At 32.5% G+C, this 23054-nt stretch overlaps 2 protein-coding genes and 1 non-coding gene across 5 annotated transcripts; 1 reads left to right on the plus strand and 2 right to left on the minus strand.

Moving 5' to 3' along the window:
* The first annotated feature begins 7203 nt into the window (after positions 1-7203).
* On the plus strand, positions 7204-16501 carry LOC25486582 (suppressor of mec-8 and unc-52 protein homolog 2). Of its 2 annotated transcripts, none has more exons than XM_024776759.2 (11): positions 7204-7425; positions 7542-7679; positions 7924-7973; positions 9974-10085; positions 10195-10243; positions 10369-10458; positions 12155-12223; positions 12311-12434; positions 12766-13124; positions 15060-15452; positions 16084-16501. In XM_024776759.2, the coding sequence occupies exons 1-11, from the start codon at positions 7379-7381 to the stop codon at positions 16357-16359; spliced, it is 1707 nt and encodes a 568-aa protein (XP_024632527.1). In that variant the 5' UTR covers positions 7204-7378; the 3' UTR covers positions 16360-16501. The 2 variants fall into 2 exon arrangements, with proteins under 2 accessions (XP_024632527.1, XP_013463630.1); XM_013608176.3 differs by having other exon boundaries at positions 15066-15452.
* LOC112419541 (U2 spliceosomal RNA) lies at positions 15546-15740 on the minus strand. The gene has a single exon (XR_003009674.1). It is a non-coding gene; the product is annotated as a U2 spliceosomal RNA (small nuclear RNA).
* An 823-nt stretch (positions 16502-17324) lies between the features above and the next one.
* Positions 17325-21966, minus strand: LOC25486583 (DNA replication complex GINS protein SLD5). 2 transcript variants are annotated; one of them, XM_013608178.3, is made up of 7 exons: positions 21757-21966; positions 20381-20654; positions 20010-20132; positions 19557-19639; positions 19317-19426; positions 17912-18002; positions 17325-17823 (listed from the first exon to the last, which is right to left on the minus strand). In XM_013608178.3, the coding sequence occupies exons 2-7, from the start codon at positions 20558-20560 to the stop codon at positions 17727-17729; spliced, it is 684 nt and encodes a 227-aa protein (XP_013463632.1). In that variant the 5' UTR covers positions 20561-20654; positions 21757-21966; the 3' UTR covers positions 17325-17726. The 2 variants fall into 2 exon arrangements, with proteins under 2 accessions (XP_013463632.1, XP_039686442.1); XM_039830508.1 differs by having other exon boundaries at positions 20381-20651; positions 21755-21966.
* Positions 21967-23054: the final 1088 nt, after the last annotated feature.

Genomic DNA, 23054 nt, shown 5'->3' on the forward strand with positions numbered 1-23054 from the left:
AAACTAAACAACATTTTCATACAAACGATCAAATTTCTCTATTTTAAAACCAACATTTTCATTGATTTTTTCATTTATGATGGTTACTTCTAACATCCTTTATCAACCTTCGCAATATATAGTGTGATGGGACAGCGAAGACACTGACGGCAAGAAGTGCCATCAATCAATGTCTACTAAGATATTCATTAAACTCAAATAAGCAACATAAATAATATATTTCAGCTTTTGATGCATCCCACTCTACAACAAATTCTTCATTGTTCTGAAAGTCTAAGATTTCAATAGTGGTAATTTGATTGTCTTTAATCACATTCAAAATATGAGTTCCAAGTAATCCCAAAACTTCAACATGAAGATTTCATGTATACAAATCACTGACAATTTGCTTTTCAAACAGTGAAGGGGTTTTAAGAATCGGTTCCGTGTGTCATGTATTAAAATCAATTACTTGTTTTTCTGTCTCTTCTTTATCTTGCAAGGAAACTATATATTTTTCATTAAACTCCTTTAATGTAGTTTTCTTACCTACATATTTGTCGAAAAATGAATTAATGCTCTCATTTATACGAGTTGTTGACATACCATAAAAAGAAAATGTATCCATCGTGTGACTAGGAACCCAATGATCACGTTTTTCATATAAAGACTTAATTCACTCATGCCTATATAATTGAAATATTTTCACCATCTCTTGCCATTTATGTATAAATAGTTTCTTTAACCAAGACCTGTAAATGCTCGAGTTGAGATATCTCATAAAGTCGTCATATTTTCTTAATACATGACTAAACTTCTCAAGAACATTTCTAAGTATATACCAAAGATAAAATCAATGTCGAGTGTTTGGAAATACCTCAAAGCAAAACTTCTAGATCCATAGTCAAAAGATTCGTCTCTAAATGAGTGTTTGTTAATGAATTATTTAAGCGGGAAATGTCTATTTGAAATTACAATATTTCTTAAAAGTTAATGTTGTTTAAGAATTTGTTTATGTTTTCCTAAAAAGAAATTGTTCATGTTACAACACTTTAGAAAATAAAAATTTAAATACTTCTTATAATGTTGAAACCTGATTTTCTTTTATTTAAAAAATATAAAGCTATTTTGAGTATTTGTTTTTTAGAAAATTATTGTCAATAAATGATGAAATTGTTACGGAGGACTCGAGTTCGATTCATGTATGAAATAATTTTTAATCAAACTTTACTTACCTCATGGCCTAACTTCGAATCACTAAAATTCTTTTCTTTAAGAATCGGAGGATTAACCTAAAAAAATAACCAAAACAAATATTTTTATATAATCTCCAAAAATAAACATTAAATTACTAAAATATTTTACGGAAAAATGACTTGTACTAAATGAAAGAAACGGATCCGTAGTAGTATATGTATCAAATACTAGTAAACATTCCCTCAAAGAAAAAAGTAAACAAACATTTATGTCCCTAAAGTTGAGCAATCTCTAAATGTAAATATTCAAAGTTTTGATTCTCTCTTGTGCTCATTTTGGTGGAGTAGTTTGTCTTTTTCAAAAAATTGAAATAACAAATTAGTTTAATAAATTCAAAATATCAATCAATTTTGTCTTTCTACCCAAATATTTCTGTTAATAATCATCATCAAAATTAATAAAATACTTACACATTAACTTGAATTGTCATAAAACAAACAAGTATGTATGTGTTTGGTTTGACGTTATGCACAACAAAAACGAGTTGTCTATCATAGTTATCTGTGTAATATTTACAGTAAAATGTAGAAGCTCCAAATTAGAGGGTTTCGATTTCGTACATTTGGAGGAGGATTCCAAACACATCCTATAATCTTTAGAGTATGTAAGATCAGCTTCGTTGCACTTTAGTTGATCTTAGCAAAACTGATATGTACTTTGGAGCATTATGATAATCTCTGCACTTTACATGACTATTACTAGCACGATTTTCATATCTTCTGGCAAGCACCTTGGGCACATCAAACCTTCCAGATACAAGGTTGACATTAACGACAAGTACATTATATTAACGACAAATATATTATGTAAGATCAATGTATTATTTTTGGCACGTCCGCGAATCAAAGAGGATCACAACATATTCCATTCCTATGCCATATTTCGGTTTACTCCACCGCCCCGTTCTCATAAAATAGATTTATAAAATTTGCTTTAAAAAACTTTCTCCATATATAATTATTACGATTTTGCTGCAACTTGGAGTGTAGATGGTAAACATTTTCTAAGGTCACACGCAGTGACGGATCCAGAAGTTTTGCTTTGAGGGAGCAACATTTCATCATCCATATGAAAGTATTGATGAGACAGCGAAGACACCGACAACAAGAAGTGTCATCAATGAATGTCTACTAAGATATCCATTAAACTCAAATAAATGACATAAATAATATATTTCAGCTTTTGATGCATCCCACTCTACAACAAACTCTTCATTTTTCTGAAAGTCTAAGATTTCTACGGTGGTAATTTGATTGTCTTTAGTCTCATTCAAAATATGAGTTCCAAGTAATCCCAAAACTTCAACTTGAAATTTCATGAAGATTTCATGTGTACAATTTGCTTTTCAAACAGTGAAGGTGTTTTAAGAATCGGTTCCGTGTGTCATGTATTAAAATCAATTACTTGTTTTTTTGTCTCTTCTCTATCTTGCAAGGAAACTATATATTTTTCAACAAACTCATTTAATGTAGTTTTATTATAACCTACATATTTGTCGAAAAATGAATTAATGCTCTCATATATCTGAGTTGTTGACATACCACAAAAAAAAGTATCCATTATGTAAATAGGAACTCAATGATCATGTTTATCATATAAAGACTTAATTCACCCATACCCATATAATTGAAATAATTTCACAATCTCTTGTCATTTATGTATAAATAGTTGCTTTAACCAAGATATATAAATGCTCGAGTTTAGATATCTGATAAAGTCGTCATATTTCTTAATACATGACAAAACTTCTCAAGAACATTTCTAAGTATATGCCAAAGACAAAATCAGTGTTGAGTGTTTGGAAATATCTCTCTGATAGTCACTTTTATTGCTCTATCTTGATCACATATTATTGCAATTGGAGGTTTTACGCCCGACGTTTTGAGCCATGTTTTCATCATCCATATGAGAGTATTTGAGGTCTAATCTACTAGTAATGTGTAACCAAGTAACCTTGACTGAAAGTTATTATTCACACCAATAAAAGGAGAACATGACATTTTATACTTATTTGTATTAAATGAAATAACATCTCGAAACTCTTGATAATAATCTCTATATTTTTCATCTACTTAAAATAAATTTCTTACATGATATAATCTATGATTTAAATAGTAACGATAACTCATATATGATATGACTATCATAATAAACTAATATAAGAAATGATAACAATAACTCATAATGATATGATAACAATATAAACTTTGATTTAAATAATAACAAGGAAATATGTCGTACTAGTACATGTCAATGGTGAGAAATGGAAATAAAAAAAATAAATAAAGAGTGAAAGCAAGTTAGAACATGAACATGATTTCATTGATAGAGAAAATAGGTTTAATCAATTTTATGAAAGCAGCCAATTTCATTGATAGAGAAGAACCTGAAAGTGAACATGAAAAGAATGTGTGTGTGGGAGTTGGATCACATGAGATAAAAAGTTAAAAGCTAATTTAATAATAAAAAATAAAATAATTAGTAACACTAAAAGGATGAACCAGTCATCAGTAGATTGAATTAAAAAAATATAACACATGACTAATTTTTATTTAATGTGTCAAAAGAGTGAACTAGTGGTGTGACCTTAACATTTCTCTAAAAATATTACCTACCAACACACACACACACACACACACACACACACATATATATATATATATATATATATATATATATATATATATATATAAAAGGAATTAAATTACACTAAAGTAATGTTGAATCAATGTTATACCATTCAATATAGTTTTACTCGATTAATATTTTCAAGTTTGACCGTTAATTATAAGTTTATATCATATAGGTCATCTATGTAAAATTTTATACAAATCGAAAATTATTTGATATGTTTTTGTGAACCACTAAGATTAACGATGTTCTATAAAAATGAATAAATTGTTTATCTTGATGGGTCTCAATAACATATCAAATGATTTTAGTTTTATGTGAAAATTTACATGGATCATCTAAATGATATAAACTTATAATCAAACGGTCAAATTTGAAAAATATGAATCGAGTAAAACGATATTGAATGGTATAACATTACTTTTGAAATGATGCTTGTAATTTTGTTATACCTTATGCCTGTAATTTTTATTAATAAAAATAGTGAGTTGCCTAAGTTTGTTTTGTACTATCAGTATCAGTTAACTAAGCATACATGTGCAGTTTTAGATACACGACAGTTTCATTATTTCTCCTTAACTTGGCAGGTCCAGTGCAAACACAATTAATTCATTCATTTATATTATACATGACATGTCCATTTCATTCCTTCACTGGCAACAAAAATATAATATGGATTGATAATTAGAAAGTTTTTAGTTGAAGCGAGTGACAATCATGTGTTTCGAACAATAATCAAATTTAAGCCGTGACACTAAAAACAAATTTTGTTGTGGAGCTTATATTGTTTTCTTTTATCCATCATTGTCCTTGTGTAAAGGGTTGAGTTTATATTGTGACACTAAAATTGAGAAGTTATACATTGTAAATTCAATATCAAACTAATAATAACATTACCATAATTCAATCAATATTGTAAAACAATCAGATCTTACATAATGTCAAAACACTTAAACAACAAGCCAAGACATGAATTCACAATCAAAAAGGAACAATAACGTGCACCCCAAAACGCTGTCAGACCCCCAAAACAAACAACCAATGTAGCAACAACAACCAGCAGCAACAAGGAAAAAACCCACACCCACCTCTGAACCAACCCAAGTCTCAATGCCATGTTGAAATATTTAATTATAATTTATTTAATTATAATATTCCAATAATTATTATATGGGCATATATATATATATATATATATATGTTTTAATTATTTTATCTATTTATTTTTAAGGGCCTTAATTATTAGTGATCAAATAATGAAAAAGGCTTATTAAGTTTCTATTAAAATAATAATTAATTATTTAAGTGATATGGACTTGGATACGGGTGGATGTTCGGATGGTCCATTAAGGAAATAATGGGATCCTCAATTTACCCTACATGCCTATTGGGTTTCCATTGGTTTCAAACAAGTCAATAAAGAAATAAGAATGATTTAGAAAGTTATTTAAAATCATGCAAAGTTTTCTTGAATATATTTTTGAGTTCGTCTATATTTAAGAGTTTATAAACAGATGTTCCAAAAAAAACATTTATGAGTCCTAAATTTATGTGTAAAAAATCATTTAAATACATCTTGACTTTACAACATGACCAAAATACATCTCGACAAATTTTGTAAGGATAAAAAAAAAGTGTCTTTTTTTTATAAAGACAAAAAAATTGATAATTTTGTCGGAACGAAAAAATATTCAAACTCTCGATGGTAATGTCAACAAACTAACTTACAACTTAGTAGTTACTACTCTCCACCTCAAAATAAAAATAAAAAAACTTAAACTTGCTTCGTCCTAAATTATAAATTGTTTCAACAATTTCACATAAATTAAGAAATCTAATCAATTTTGTATAAAAAATAGAAAGTATTAGGAAAAAAATATGAATTATTTTACAAAATCATCATTCATTGATGATATGAAAAAGATAAAATCAGAGAAATGAAAAAAGATAGAGTAATAAATAGTTAAGAATATAACATAAAATATAAGCTTCATTAAAATTGTAAAAACGACTTATAGTTGACACAAATTTTTCTTCCTAAAATAACATTTTTTGTCAAGTTGTTTGATGGGTTAAAATTCATCTGTTAAGGTAAATAAGTAGAGTATCTGATGTTTGAAACCCGACTCCCATACATAGATAACAATACATTATTTTGTCAATTGATATATACTCACGATGACAAAACTACGGAGGAACTTATTAAATCAATTCTCTATCAATAAAAAAAGAGTAAATAGTCAATTTCCCCCCTGAAATTGTAAGTTTCATCAATTACCCCCCTGAAATTAACAAAACTTCAATTACCCCCCTGAAATTTCACAACGTTAGTCAATTTACCCCCTCCGTCAAATTTTTCTGTTAGTGAACATGACGTTTTGCAAATACCCCCCTGAAGTTTTGCACTTATGTGCAAAATGCCCCCCAAACTTAAAAATTTATATTATTTTTTTCTTAAAAACAAACAATTAATAGTTAAATATTAAAACTAACTATTAATTTTGGAATTTGGGAAAACTACATGCATATATACATCAAAATAGGCTCCAAAATGGGAAAAAATATGTATTTTTTAAAGTGACAATAATGGGATGATTTGTGGATTAATATTGGGGGTTGTGTAGTTTAAATGGTTTGAGCAAATTGTTGAAGGAGTTGGAGGAGTTAAAAGACTAAGATGGTGAAGGAGAAAATATAAATTTAAATCTGATTATTAATTTGTTTATAAACCTCTAAAAATAATAATTTGTCTATTAGAAATAACCATTATTGTCACTTTAAAAATAAACATTTTTCCCTATTTTGATGTATATATGTATGTAGTTTTTCCAAACTCCAAAATTAATAGTTAGCTTTAATATTTAACTATTAATTGTTTGTTTTTAAGAAAAAAATAATATAAATTTTTAAGTTTGGGGGGCATTTTGCACATAAGTGCAAAACTTCAGGGGGGTATTTGCAAAACGTCATGTTCACTAACAGAAAAATTTGACGGAGGGGGTAAATTGACTAACGTTGTGAAATTTTAGAGGGGTAATTGAAGTTTTGTTAATTTCAGGGGGGTAATTGATGAAACTTACAATTTCAGGGGGAAAATTGACTATTTACTCATAAAAAAATTATTGGTCCCGTGAGCACAACTCAATTGGTAGGACAATACATTATTATATGGGGTCGGAGTTCGAATCACGAACACGTGAATTCTAGCCACTAGAACAAAAAAATTTATTGAATTAGTTTCAATAAAAAAACCAAAAATATTTTTTTTTAGAGGCCAAAAATTACTTGTTTTATATCTTTCCTTCAATTCCTCATTTTTTCTTACTTTCGCCCAAAAGTCCTGAAAGTGAAGGATATTTCCGTAATTTAAAACCTCTCTAATCTCCTTCATTCACCAGCAGCAGCTTCACGTCTTTCTTTCTCTCGTTCCCTCGCAAAACCCTAAACCAAAAACAAAACTCAATCCAAAAATTCAATCTCACATTTCAACACTTTCAATCGAGTTTCAAATATGACACAATCGAAGAAAAATCACAAAGATAAACCAATTCGCCGCAAGTAAGTTTCATCCAATCTCATTTTTTTTTACAAAATCATAGTATTTTTTATGGAGTGGGAGGTGCAAATAGTAACTTCTGTGGGGTGCAAATAGTAAAGTGTTTGAATTTGTACAGGGAAGAGAAACCGGAAGAACCAGAATTGCCAAAATATAGAGATCGAGCTAAAGAACGTAGGGAAGATCAAAATCCTGATTATGAACAAACTGAACTTGGTTTTCATGCTGTTGCTCCTCCTGGTACCGTTGATATCAGGTAAAGTTTCGATTTTTGCCTTTTTGTTTTTTAATCAATGCATGAAGCACAAAAAAGAGTTTTTTTTTTGTTGGGTGTGAATTGGCGCGCAACTATGAAGACTAATCTCTCAAGCAACCCAAATGGGTGGCGAACTATCAGTTTTAATGTTGTTGCATACCCAAACTTGAGTTTGAACTCGAGACGATAGTTAAGCTAGAAGAGACTTTTTTTGGTATTGTCTAATGTTGATTATGTTTTATAGGGCATCTGATGCGCACAAATTGTCTATTGAGAAGAGCAAGTACCTTGGAGGTTCGTCTTGTACTTTTATTTTGTTCTACAATGATTAATATTATCTTGGTTTGTGCTATGGTATAATGAAATTTTAACAAACCGGTAGTGTAGAAAAAAGACTTGTAGATTTTGAAGTAAGGTGAGTAGATAGATAGATAGAGGGTATTCGAATCAGAAAGGTAGAGAAAGACGTAGTCATGTAGGAAAACTATATGAGAAACTATTACGAAAGATTTAGATATTATTGAATTGGATACATATACGATATATGATAGAACACTATGATGTCGTTTGATCCATGTAGCCGACCCCACTTAGTCGGAAAAAGGCTCGGTTGTTGTATTGTTCTAAAAGCTGTCTTGGTTTGCAAAGAAATAGTTAGTCTTAAAGCAGTGTTGTCAAATAGCAGCACTGTAGTTTAATGAAATTTTAACAAATGACTATTTGTTCTCAAAACTGTCTTGGTTTGCAAAGAAAGTTATTTTAAAAGTAGCATTGTCAACTGGCCGTGCTATAGTTTAATGAAAGTTTAACAGACTGCTATTGTTCTAAAAGCTGTTTTGGTTTGCAAGGAAACTGTTAATCTAAATTCAGCGTTGTCAAATGGCTGCGCTATAGTGTAATGAAATATTAATAAACCACTGTTGTTCTGCGATACACAATTTAGTACAAAGTTTTGTCAAATAGCAATAGGAGACTGGTCTGGTTTGTTACATTTTTGGCTCTCTGCCATGAGCCATCGACAATACAGATAGCGTGCTTTAGTACTGTAGCATAGTGGAATTGGAACAAACCAATATTTTTTGCGATCTGCGATTGACACACTGCATAAAAGCTTGTTTTAGGTCTCTTCTGCATGTTCATAAAATTGTTAATTACTATATAATTCTTGTTTCTGGGAAGGTTTATTACTTTGGTGCATTAGAAACCTAAAAATAAATTGAACATTCACTTGTTGTTGTCATCCTCATCATGACAATAATTCAACAACTAGAAACAATGTCTTTTCCCACTAGATGGGGTTGACTACATGGATCAAGCAAAGTTGTAATTTTTTTATCATAAATCTTATCGAATAATATAATCTTTTAATGCTTTTGTATATAGGTTATTTGGGTCTCCTTCTATACCTAGTTATTAGAGTCTGGACTATATTTAATTTGCTCTAGCCTCCTAATCGATACATCTATAGGTGTCTTCCAAGAATCTCAAAACATCGTAAATGAGTCTCTACTAGTACTAACATTTTTAAACAATGGGGTCTACCCCTACTTTTTCTCTAATACTTTTGTTTCTACTTTTATCTTGCTGTTTGATCACTTATCCATTGTATCATTCTTATTTGTGCAACACTGAACTTACCTTTTCATAGGCTCTTTACTACCCAACATTCAGTGTTGTAGTTGTGCGATAAAAGTGTCATCTAATTCTGACTTCTGAGTGGTATTTTTTTGTCAAATGTTACCCCTAAGTGTTCTTCCATTTCATCTACTCTGGTTGGATCTTGTAATTGACATCTCCTTCTGTTTCTTCGTTATTTTGTGAATTAGACCTAATATTACCTAAACCATGCTGCTTAGTAAATAGTTCATTCTCCAATTTTCACCTCGAATTTAGCAATTATGTACCTCCTTCCAGATCATCAATGATTTGTTCCATAAAGATTTAACAAAGTTTTACGTTGGTTGTTATTTGTCTAACGCAACCCTCCTTATTTGTAGGAGGGGGGCTGGGTCGGGCTTTGTGATGCACATACGCATAGTTGTCATCCTAAACCTCGATGATCTCAAATTTCCATATATTGTAGACTCTAATATCTAGTGAGTAGGTTTTAACTTGGAATTTTGAATTTCCTATGCTGCATGCCTCGTGATATTTTCTTATTCAGGTTTATATTCTTACGCTTTTGATTACATTTTGACATTCTTGCTTTATGATAGAGTAGGTTAAAACATGAAGCCCTAACTGAATGTGTTATTTTAATAACTTACCTTGTTTGCGTTAATTACATTGGTCAGGTGATGTGGAGCATACACATTTGGTTAAAGGTTTGGATTATGCTTTGCTGAACAAAGTAAGAAGTGAGATTAAGAAGCCAGATGCTGGGGATGATGGCGATGGGAAACCCAGGTGACTGAGTCAGAATTTTCTGCAGTAGTAGTTATGTGGTTGTACTGCTATCAATTAAAGCATTTTATTGTCCTTTAAAAATTGTTTAGTAAAATTTGTTCTTTTGTAGGGCACCCAAGGAAGACCAGAAAGTGTCAATCCGCACAGCAGTTGCTAAGGTTCTTTTGTAGATTTATATAAAATAGGAACTGGAGAATGATTTTACAATTTACGTTGAAATTGAAGCTGACAGTTGAGAATTATTGTCAGCCGTTGGTATTAATACTTTTACTCTTTATTTCAGTCAGTTTATCAGTGGATAGTCAAGCCACAGACCATTAGCAAGACAAATGAGATGTTCCTCCCTGGTCGAATGACATTCATTTATAATATGGTGAGTATCTCCATTTTGTTGACAAGGTTCTGTTGTTTACTAGAATAGATGATGGTTATACTCTTATAATCATAGAATTGGCGTGTATAGTCTTGCAACATGTATGCGTGTGTACTTGTACTCCAAGACATGAACATTTGGCCTTTTGCAATCTACAGATGTTCTCAAATGCTCTTGTTTTGTGCATGATTATGTGTGTAGAAAACTGTTCTTATAATTATTTGAGAAATGAAAGGAGTGAATCTTGACTATTAGTTTATATGGACAGAGAAGACTCAAAATTAATCCATCTGATGATCATATGACTTGATATTTTAACTAGTGGCTAGTACTAATGCATATTGCATCTGTCTTTATTTTGATTTGCATCGCATTACACATTGCAATGGATATTGGACCTGTTTGGTACCCACAAAATATATCCATTATGAGTAGGGTAAACCTGATGGCATAGGCATTTTCTTGTACTTCGTAGATATAATCTCAACTCTGAACTCAATGCTAAAATAGCTAGACAGTTGTAAGTTATAAATTGGGTTCAGTAAGATGCACTCATAATCTCAATTCTGTTACATCATTGATGATTTAGGTGCTTCATAACTACCCCATTCTCCTCAAGTAATATTGTTTCAAACAACAAAAAATCTAGTTGAAAAATCCATGTGGATTGATTCAATCAAAGGAATTTCAAAATAGCTCTTCTTCCACACAACCTTGAGAAAAAAATAGTTAATGAAGGAACAGCTATATGCAATTATTGCAACATGCATATGGCAAGTAGAAGATCTGATGGAAAAACCATTTGCATAAACATTGAAATTTGTACAAGAAGACCCTATAGGAATATAAGATAATCAATCTTGTTAAAAGTGCAAAATATAGATGGTGGGTCGTCTAATTATTTGAGTAACAGATTAAGAAAAAGACCTTATAAGTGTATCTGCTACTATCAGAATATTTTGGATGGTAGTTTGGATGTTTTTAGTAAAATATCTTGATTTGATCTTAAAAGATATTCAAATGTTTTTTCTTTTTTTATAGACCTATTCTTAATGGTTAATTTGTTAATGGGAGGGGGATTTGAGGATTATGCCCTAGAACTCCTTCATAATACTTCTTCAATGCTCCAGCCCATACCACTGAACCACTCCTTTGGAGACTTTTGATCGGTGTTTAGTCAAGTTCTAATAATAATAATAAGGGTTTGTCTAACATGTGCAATATTGCACATGTTAAGGTAACTAAAAGTAGTAACTTTTCATTGAAAACCAACAATTATTGATTAAAAGTTACATATTTAATACAAAAAACACAAGTTCCAAGTCAAAGTTACTACTTTAAACTTCTTAACATGTGCAAATTTGCACATGATAGAAAACCCTAATAATAATTTGTTATTATCAATTTATTATAGTTAAAATGTGAGTAATGGATAGGAGTACACTCACTTAGTTACCTAGTGGGTAAGAATACTTTTTCAATTATCGGTATGTGGATGAGTATCATAGTACCCTAGCCATTGCTATCTCAGTGATAACTTAACATTATAATACTCAAAGTAATGACAGGAAAAATCATTTGTGAAGTTGAGGGTTAAACTCATGTATAGACTAGTGTATCCAATCTTATTATAATATTTTTTAAAAAAAATTCTCTGAAAGCATTTTTCTGACATAACTTATGTTTAATCTGGTAGGAGAGCGGATACCATCATGATATTCCAACAACCTTGCACCGTAGTAAAGCTGATTGTCCAGTGCCCGAGGTTTGTGATCCTGCAATTACTCTTATGTTTGACAGCTTGTCTACACCTTTACATTTTCCTAATATACTTTGCTTTAATTTGGAACAGGAAATGGTTACAGTTAATGTTGATGGATCTGTTCTAGATCGAATTGCTAAAATAATGTCATACCTTCGTCTTGGTTCTTCTGGAAAGGTCCTAAAGAAGAAGAAAAAGGAAAAAGATGCTAAAGGTATTGTTCCAAGAAGATTATTTGTGAAGTAGGGTTATTATCTTATAGATGCATGCTAATATTGATTCATACAGTTTTCATCAAAACCATGTTTCTGGTAGGTGCATTATTATTTTATGTAAAAGATCACAATGGTTTTTTTTTTTTTTTTTTTATTGCTTCGCTGTCATGATTTGTGGTGATCATGTTTTTGATGTGGGGTGAAAAGCTTTTGATTAGTTTGAGTGGCATAGGTCAATGATGTGAAACACTTTCCCCTCTTATATGCATTTTTTACTTAAAAAAAAGGATTTAATGGGTAATAAATTCCTTACACTCTCTTATACCCCAGGGAAGTTTTTGGCTGTTGGTAATGGATATGACAAAGAGGATAAGCTGGCAAAGGTTGAAGGTGTGGGGACAAAGTATCATACAGAAAGAGAACCTATCCTTCCACCTCCACCTCCCATGAAGAAAAATCCTATTATTTCAAGAGAGAATCAAGGTCCAGCTGTTGCTAGAGAAGAAGATGATGACATTTTTGTTGGTGAAGGTGTTAACTATGAAATACCGGGTCCCCCAAGTCCTGTCTCTGAAGACATGGAAGAATCTCCGAAAAACAAAGAAAGACCTCAATATTTTGCTGAACCTGAACCTGAACCTGTTTATGGTCCTATCCCACCTGTGATGGATCAAGGATGGCAAGAAACGGTAAGTTGATGCTATGTATTTTAATTTTGGATTGCTGATTTACTTTGCAACATAATTGGAAATTTTTTCGCACTCCTGTTATAACATACATGTTGTCTCTTCTCATGGAACAAACATTTTAGTATGGATACCCTTAATTTCCATTTTCTTCATTCTCATCATCTTCAACACCTACTCATTCATTATCATTCATTTGGAACAACTAAAATATTTTGTTCTCATTTTGAGATTTTACTTTTCACATTTTTTCTTTACCCACAGGGTCTTTTTTTAGGCATTGTCATCACTGGAGTTTTTATTCATTTTCAAACACCTGTTTTTATGTGCCTACTTCCCCCGTTTTCAAATCTTTTGTCCAGTCCTACATTTCTCTTTGAATCTAATATCACTGCTGCGAACTTCACAGATGTTATCATCCATGCCTTCATTAGATTACTTACCATCTTTGCTCAGGTCCCTCCATAAACATCACCACTCTCTTCTAGTAATATTTCATCTAGTTTAAGTCTTGCACTGGGTATTGGGTTTGATACCCTTATATCTTCTAAATACGAGTCTCACACCTATTGCAAATTGTGAAACTAACCATCTCGATGGCATGATTTTCCCAACATAAAAAATCAATCGATCTCCAACGCTTGACCCACCTCTCCATCTCAGTTTACAGCATCCTCATACCTTCATTCACTTATGAATGACCTGGTTCAAAGTTTGACTGCATATATATGCCTATATGTTTGGTGTCTCGTCCCCTGTAAATGAGCTATGTCTTCTTCACAAATACTTCTCTATGGGGAATCTCCAGTGTCAAATTCATGCATAGAGTAGGGGTACAATATTTATTATTCCTAATTAAAGGCTCCTATGAATCTTCTCATTTGGTCCCTTCACCACCCCAATGTTGGTTGTAGATGCATTTGACATTTTGTCACATGGTTTTTAATCATGCAAAAACTGGTTGCAATGAGGAAATGCTCGCACAAAGCCCATGAAACACCAACAACTTTGTCATGCCCTAAGCAGGGTCATGCACACCCTTTGTGAACTTCTTTTCATTGAGAGCTTTGTCCATGTCTCATATATGATACATCAACTTTGTTTATTGAAGGTAGATGAACAGACTCCTTTAGAGTGTGTTTGGATGAGGTAATTGAGAAATTTTAAAGAATTAGAATTCTAGGCAATTTAAATGATTCAATTAAATTACTTTCATTTCTCAATACTTTTGTTTGGATGAAGAAATAAAAAATTTCATTGTCGTAATTTTTGGGCAACTTTTATAAATATTATTTTTTTTGGGCCAAATTTGAAAATTGAATTAGGGATCAATTTGTAAATTTCAAAAAATTTTAGGGGTCACATTATAATTTTTGAAAAATTTGAGGGGTCAATTTCTGGATACATCAACTTATTTGAATTCCCTCAAAACATTCCCCCATCCAAACACAATCTTAGGGATCGATCTTCTTTGAACTCTAGATAAAATCTTCAAAGGATAAAATTGAATACAAGTTACAACTGTGTTTTTCTTTTCCCACTTGAATCCAGCTATACCAACGACAAACCCAAAAATTATTTAAGGAACTTAAAATAACCGACTTCCACATCAGATTCCAAGTGGCATCAAATGTGCCATATGGGGATGAGTACTGAAACAACAATAATTTATGGTATTCCATCAGTCACCTCGTCACTTGGGGATTACATACAACTCTTAGCTTTTGGAAGAAATAAAACAGTGTAAATAGGGACTAAAAATAAAAACTCACATGTCGGTGAGGACGGAAGTTAGTTAAGCCAAATTTTATAAGAAATCCAGAACTATTAAAAAATTAATTATATTGTCGGTGCTTTTCTTCCTTTCATGAGACTATTCTGCTTGAATTATGTTTGATGGTGCATTGAGTTCCTATCTTAATTTGTTTCACTGTCTGGTCTCAGAATGGATATGATGTAATGCAAACCCAAGCCATGGTTGGTGGCTACCAAGGGGAATGGCAGCAGGAGTACCAGTATGCTGAACAACTGGCTTACCCTGATCAATATCTTCAGCAAAATATGCAGGGTTATGATGTCCAACCAGATGCAAATATTCCACAAGATCCACGCTTTATGACTCAAGAAGAGAAGGATCGAGGTTTAGGATCAGTTTTTAAACGAGATGATGGGAGACTTCAACAGCTGAGGGAGAAAGATGCTCGTGAGAAAGATCCTAACTTCATCTCAGAGAGTTACTCTGAATGTTACCCTGGGTATCAAGAATATAACCGTGAGGTAGTGGACAGTGATGATGAAGCTGACTTGTCCAAAATGGATATGGGAGGAAGGGTAAGTAACATTTGCTTTTCTCATGTGGGAACTTCTTGTATTTCTTTTTATTTAGTTGAAGTGGTGTCCAATATATCTTTTTTTTTCTTTTTGGTGGGGTGCGCCAAGCTTATGCAATAGTGCAACGCATAAGTGACACTTGAGAAGCCCAATAGCAAGCTATTGAAGTGGCTTCTCCCCCTCAAAAAGGTAATTTAATATTGTGTGACCCAATGGGTCACATATCAGTATTAAACTGATAAGAACAGATATTACACTTGATCTTAGCCAAAAGGCCGAGAAAGGTATAATGTCCAATATATCTTGTCATTATTTCAGTAAACTATTTCATATAAATCAAAATAAAATAAAGCATAGTGATAATTATACGTTGATACTTGCATTTATCTAAAAATAGCTACTACAGAAAAATAATTTTGATAAACTTGCTTATCGGCCATGGTGGTGGATTTTTTGCTTTCCGTCATGGCCAACTTTGTGAAGGATGGCGGCGCCATACTCGTGTATGGTGGCGCCATATTTCATCCGGTATGTCAGATTTTGGGCTTTCCTCCATGGTCTGCCATCGACAGCATTGCTATAACCAATTGATGTGTTGAAATATCCAATACTGAAATGTGCATTCTGACAGGCAAAGGGCCGACTTCATAGATGGGATTTTGAAACTGAAGAGGAATGGGCTACTTACAACGAGCAGAAGGAAGCAATGCCAAAAGCTGCATTCCAGTTTGGTGTGAAGATGCAAGATGGTCGGAAAACCAGAAAGCAAAACAAGGACCAGAAGCTCAACAATGATTTGCACAAAATCAACAAGATACTCTCAAGAAAGAAGATGGATAAGGAAGGGGGCGGTGAAGGTGGCGATTATGATGATGAGCCAACCCCTGGAAAGAAGGTTCGAGTATGAGTCCTGTTCACCAGACTGTAATGTAGTATTATTTTTTTGGTAGAATGTAATGTAATATTTATATGATGAGATGTGTATTCAATTTATATCTATCTTAAGATGGTGATGTAATGAAATTTATATTTTTTTCCCCTCTTCGAAACTTAGTTGAGGTTGTTTTCTCATGTTCATAGAATGAAAATATTGGTCTCTACCAAAAAAAAAAAAATGAAAATAATTGGCATAAATATGAACTGGGTATCTAACTTCTACCAGTTTTCATGAAAACTGAGGACATAAATTTATGTCTGGCTGTTGAATAAGTGCTGATTGGCTGGATCATGGAGTTTACTCGTCTAGTGTGTTAATTTTGTCGACGACTGTTAATATTATTGAGATATAAAAAGCAATTTGTTCCTTAAAAAAAAAAAAAGCAATTTGCAACCTTTTTTACGAATAAGCAAAGGATTTTTTTTCCCAATTCCTTTGAAATTATTTCATGAATTTTTATTTTCTCATTCATGTCATTCATTCGTGATTTGTTTTATATTCGTGAAATTATTGTGAATGAAAACTTGATAGTGCAAGCAGAAGAAACAGTCACCAAATAGAATGAACTGATGGTAGTGCCATAACTGTGGTAGTAGCAACAATAGAGAGATTTGGATGAAGTTTCAATCTTGATGCACTGTTAAAACTTAAGGGGTGAACCTCTTTGAATTTCTTCTATTATGAATGTAAAAACACGTATTAAGAGAGATACATTAGTTTACCATAAATTTTTATTGGCAAACATTTTTAGTTTGTTGCTAGTGTAGGAGCAGGATCTTGCACATGTTTATCACTCCCTTCAGATTCAATTATAAAAAAAAGTAACTAATTAATTACTTATAGATAAAGAAACAAGGGTGTTAAAAAAAACCAAGGAACCAAACTGGAGAACCACACCAAAGTGAATCAGTTTTAAGCTGAAACGGTTCAAAACATTGAGTATTGGCTAATATTAAGCAACCATTGGCTACTATGTTATATATAAAGCTTAACAGTCCTAAAAGAATAGTTAAGCCACCACAATACTTCTGAACCATGCCAAATCATTTGTAATTTTTGTGGCAAAAATTTTAACATCACAACTATTGGCTAATATTGCTTGCTATTCTGCAGATCTTTTACAACATAAATAAAAACAATGACAACAAATATTTGATTCAGGAAAACACCTACTGAATAAATCATCGCGCTTCCACTTTGACATTTTGGATCAACTCCATAAAAAAGTATTCAGAAAACGGGCATTGTCACGAGTGAAATTCTAATCTTAGCAAGTAACAATAGCAATAGAGGGGTCTCATGAGCACCATTGCACCAATATCAACATTGTTCACTTGTCATAGTAGATCAATTTTCCCACTCTCTACAAGTGGTTTTATCGACTTGTAACATATGAAGTAAAGGACATCAGGCTCCATCTCAAACAGCTTCGACCTGCCAGCATACCAGCATAATCAAATTAAACGGCTTTCTAACTTTTAAAAAACAGCAGAACAAATTCATGCGAGGAAAAGATAATTGCCTGTCGTCAACAGGTCCATCTTCAAGTTGAATTCCTGTGAGATATTCTTTACTTCTACACAAAACAAATGTGTCTAGTCTGGGTTCTGGGACTGAAACATTCAAAACAAATTGTCATTGTAGATGGTTCGTTTATGTCAGGAGACATCCTAGTGTCAAAGACATAACATAAAAAAAGACAGCATGACTATAGTAAAGCAGATCCAAACCCTCAATTAGGAAGAGTGAAAACACAAATGGCAAAAAACGAGGGAAAAGCCTCTCTAATATGGTTTTTCATGGAAAGGAATCTACAATAATTTAAATGCACGCGCAACAACTAAGCCTTATCCCACTAAGTGGAGTTGGCTACATGGATTAAACGACGACAGAATGTTCTATCAAATACCATATTTCTATCCAAATCATTAATCTCTAGATCTTTCTCAATAGTTTCTCTTATAGTTTTTCTAGGTCTTCCTCTATCTCTAGTGATTTGACTCCCCTCCATCTGATCTACTCTCTTTACTACAGAATCCGCAGGTCTTCTCTTTACATGACTTCTGTCCAACTGTAGTTATTATCAGTGAAGCGACAAGGTTTATAAGATAGCCAGTCGCAAGCAGTAATATAGTTTGTTAGGTGTTGCCCAGTGCTAAGCTTATTCAGAGAACAGATGCTCTCTTCCCACTATCTTCTTCAGATCCAAATATAACAGAACCCATCACACAAATGATCCATCTCTCTCTGCCACATCAACATTTTTTTCCCTCACCCTTCTTATGTTTCCTAACATAAACTCTCCACACTGTAGGTTTTAGGCAGCTCATGTGCTAACTGCACATTTTGGCCCACACCCTCATTTGGCCCTTCTCTTTTCAATTTTCTAGGTTTGCATGGTTAATGAATCTTTTCAAATTTCTAGGTTTCCATGGTTAATGAAAGATTCTGAATGTAAAAATGACTTTTGAGAATTAGCTATCAAAATATTCAAAATTAAGCACAACCAAAGGTCATTAAGTGCTTACAGGGATATATAAATAATCTCTATAGCCATCACCATAAAGTATTACATCAAAATCATTTAGCATCATCCTGATTTGGTAATGGAAGGATGAACAGCCTAAGGGATTCATGCACTTTAAAACAACTTCAAGTCAAATATGCAAAGAAAGCTACAAAGCATAAAGTTTATAAAATGTTGAAAAAATAGTGCTACAAGAAATGATCATCATACTTTGAGTTTAATTCATTCAATCCAATCATTCCAAAATCTTTCATATTGCTTGCCAAAATGCTAGCAAGAAATTTTCTCTCAAGACTGGTTTCAGAAAAATCAAATTTGAATACCTAGAGTCCTAGACAGACACAAAATGGTCCATAAGAAATAACAAAACCAAAAATGACAACTAATAATGGTAAATTACCCATGTCATCCTCTTCACTAATGACAGATTGTCTCTCGTAAGACTGATAATTTTCAGGCAGTTTCGATAGAACACTGCTCTCCAGATGTTCCTTCAGGTCATCTGTGCACCTGCACCCAGAAAACTAGATTAAAAAACCCCAACTAGCCTACTTTGCTATCTTTTAAAACGCATTGAGTCAGAAAAATTTCTTGTTAAAACACATTGAGCTATCTTTTACAACACATTGGATAGCCTTACCTTTCAGTGAAAAGTTTCTCATCCCTAGAAAGCCTGTTCCAAAGTTCTTGAGTTTTTCGGATGTGGAACATGTACTTTTCGATCTGCAATATAAATATGGTTGTAAAATTAAAACAAAAATCAATCTAGTGAATACAGCAATAGGTCATGCTATCAGTATTCAAATATTTCAACAATTAACGTGTATCTTAATTCCATAAAACCTATGATACAGGTAGAAACTAAGGTGGTAAAAAATATTATCTCGCAAAATAGAGGCTATACCGAAAATCATATTTCAATCTAGTTAAAGATTAATAAGGCCGCTGTTAATACTTGAGGGTAAGGCAACAATAAATTATTGGTTCGTTTTTCTTAATTTCTATCAAATGAACTAATTTAGACTTAATAGTAAACACCCATAAATAATCCTATTGCTTTGAGTGTAAAAGCTAAAAGCTTATGACTGATTACCTTCAGGATGCGGATGCGAAGATATGACCTTAATAGAAATAAGGTTCTATCTAAGTCCATCTGATACAGAGATACTGAAAGAGGGTCACTACCAACAGACAATTTCTCCTCCACAGTTTCTTCCTGTAAAAGGAGAAAAACACATTTATTAAATGTGAAGTAACTAGGAAAACCACCAAAACATCAATGAAAGGTTACTAATGAATGAAAAACCAACAATAAGAAATTTACGTTTCTTTTCTCACTTCAAAATTTTTTATAAAAAAACTTGAACTTTATATCCATGTCTTCAAAATTGAAATTCATTTCAGTTGGTAAGCTATGATAAGAAATCACAAAAAGTAAAAGGTAATGAGTTTTCGAAACGTTACCATCAATTCAATCTGTCCTTTGACGCGGTTGATCAAATCAGATTCAAAACGAAGAATCTCGGGGGCTGCCTTTTCGTTACGCCATGCTCGCTTGAGAAGCTCAACATCAGTGGTTGAAATCAAGGCATCATAATCATCAGCGAGCGATGATTGTTCTCCTTCCGCAGATCTTGAACCCATTGATCAAAATTTACAATGAAAATGTTCTGCAAGTGTTATTTTTCAATTTTGTTGCTCAGTGCTATTCAATGAAAAGAACCAAGAGCATGGCCACCTGAAAAGAGTTAAGCAGAGAATGTGTTAATGTGTTTTTTGTTCTAACCTCATTAGATACAGTGATGAAACATGAACAGTGTCAGAATGATGTTCGACAGCGGTCAAACTACTGATAATTAAATAATTTTTAATTTTTTTTAATACAATATATAAGGTTTTAAGTAGAGGTCCGTGACCACAGTCTGGACTGCGACGTAATAACTTTTTATGTTAGTGAAATCCAACGCGGTCGTGACTGAATCTGCATTGATAATATTCTAATTAAATAATTGATATAGTCCCATAAGTACAACTTGGTAAAAGACTACAGACACATTTTGATATGTTGGGGCACCGGTTCGAACCCACAGTTTCCAACTTCTTGGCACTAAGTGCACTCTCAACGACATAACATGGTAGAGTTAAACATGGTAGCCATAAACATTGTCATCAAACATGCTACAAAATGTACTACCCATAAACCACATCTTTCATGCATCTAGCCTCCACAAATTACTACACTTCAGGTACTGATTTTTTAAGATGGCCACCCATTATTTTCTCAAATTCAGATGCAAATCCCACACCATTTTATTCAACATAGCAATATTATTAAATCCTCCCAATTAAAGAATCATATACATGCCTTAAAATAGTATAGCAGAAGAATAAAAAGATCAAAACGCAAAAAACAACAAAAGGGAAACAAACTACAAACTAGACGAGAGACATTAATCATGCTTCCATGAAATTTCAAATTCCTTTCCTTGATTTGAACACATTTTGCAAAGGTAAAAACTAAAATGTGACATGAACTAAAAAAATGCTATTTTTTTTTCGTCTCTATGGACTAAAAACAAAATTCTGAATATTCATAACAATTATTTACTTAATTAACCCTAAAATAAACGGAGAAAAAGAACAGTAACAAGTAACATAAAAAAACGATTCAACAGAAGCAGAGATCAGCAATTTCACAATGAATCATCAATTTTCACAGAATATATAGAATACAAATCTCTCAATTTTCAATTTCTAGGATTCAATTTTCCCCCAATTAATAAAGAAGAAACATAGCATAGTTTGAATTAAATGAATATGACAATTGAAAACAAACAAACCTGAATGGATGCGAGAGAGAGAGAGAGAAGTGCTGGCGCTGGAAGAAGAAGAAGAATGACGAAGAGAATTGGGGTGAGGGTGAGAGACGAAAGTGGGGGTGCAATTAACAACACCCTATCGACTAAATTGACTGAAAATGAAATATTTCAACGGTGGGTGACTTTCGTGCGGCGGGAGAGAAGAATGCGCGGGAGAAAAGAAGGGATGCTTTTTTTAGGATCCGGATTGTATAACTTTATTATAGAGGGAAAATTATGTAACTTTGAGTCAATATCCATCACTGGATAAATCCTATGGTCCAAATTTTGACATGTGTCCTAGTCATTTTTTATGTTAAAAAACAAAAACAAAAACAAATTAGATTGAGAGACTATAACCATTTTCACAACCCGTTCTTCCTCTCTACCCTTCCTCGTTTTCGTTTTGATTTGTTCACAAATTGGATTGGATCTAAAAAAAGGAGATATTGAAGAAAATACATTGTATACATACACACCAACATACATTAATTACACAGACGAAATACTCACACCAACATGAAAACAACCATGGTTACACAATAATCACAAGAAATACAATCAATCATGCTAGCTGCTTCTACAATAAAAAGAAAGTTAAATGGGTATTGACATTGATGAGAATGAAATCCATTCAATTTAATGGGTTATGATTTTCTAAATTATCTTCTCTAGTATTTTTAAAATCCATTCAACGTGCTAAATCAGAATCATCTTGATAGTAAAAAAGAATTGAGACATTAAAATGAAAACGAGTATTTCAAATTTCATTGAGCATTGATTTTTACCCAGTAAACACTGAACAGATTCGCGGTGAAAATGATGGCGCACAACAACCAAGACGGCGGCCAGCGGCGGAGATAGCGGCCAGGTACAGTAAAATGGGTACTGATTTGTGAAATGGTGGGTCTATCAATCTAATTTTGTTTTTATTTTTTAACATAGAAAAAGAATAAGACATGTGTTTAAATCTGAGCCATGAGATGAATCCAATGATGGATATTGACTCAAAGTTACATAACTTTTCCTCCATAAAGTTATACAATCCAAATCTTTTTTTTAGGGATTTAAAAACGGCGAAGGCTTCAGTGCGCGAGTAATTTATGTCACCTACAGTGCGAGACTACTGATCTGTTGGATTAAAATAGGCTTCAATGGACTTCTTCACCTCTCTTCTACACTATATTTGAGTAGTTCATGCTTTTACAACGCAATGATGACAATGTTCACGCGCAGTCGGTTCAATTACGTGGTATCATTTGCAAATCGATATCACAACA

Source organism: Medicago truncatula, chromosome 2 (assembly GCF_003473485.1).
Source record: "Medicago truncatula cultivar Jemalong A17 chromosome 2, MtrunA17r5.0-ANR, whole genome shotgun sequence".
Taxonomy (NCBI): Eukaryota; Viridiplantae; Streptophyta; class Magnoliopsida; order Fabales; family Fabaceae; genus Medicago; species Medicago truncatula.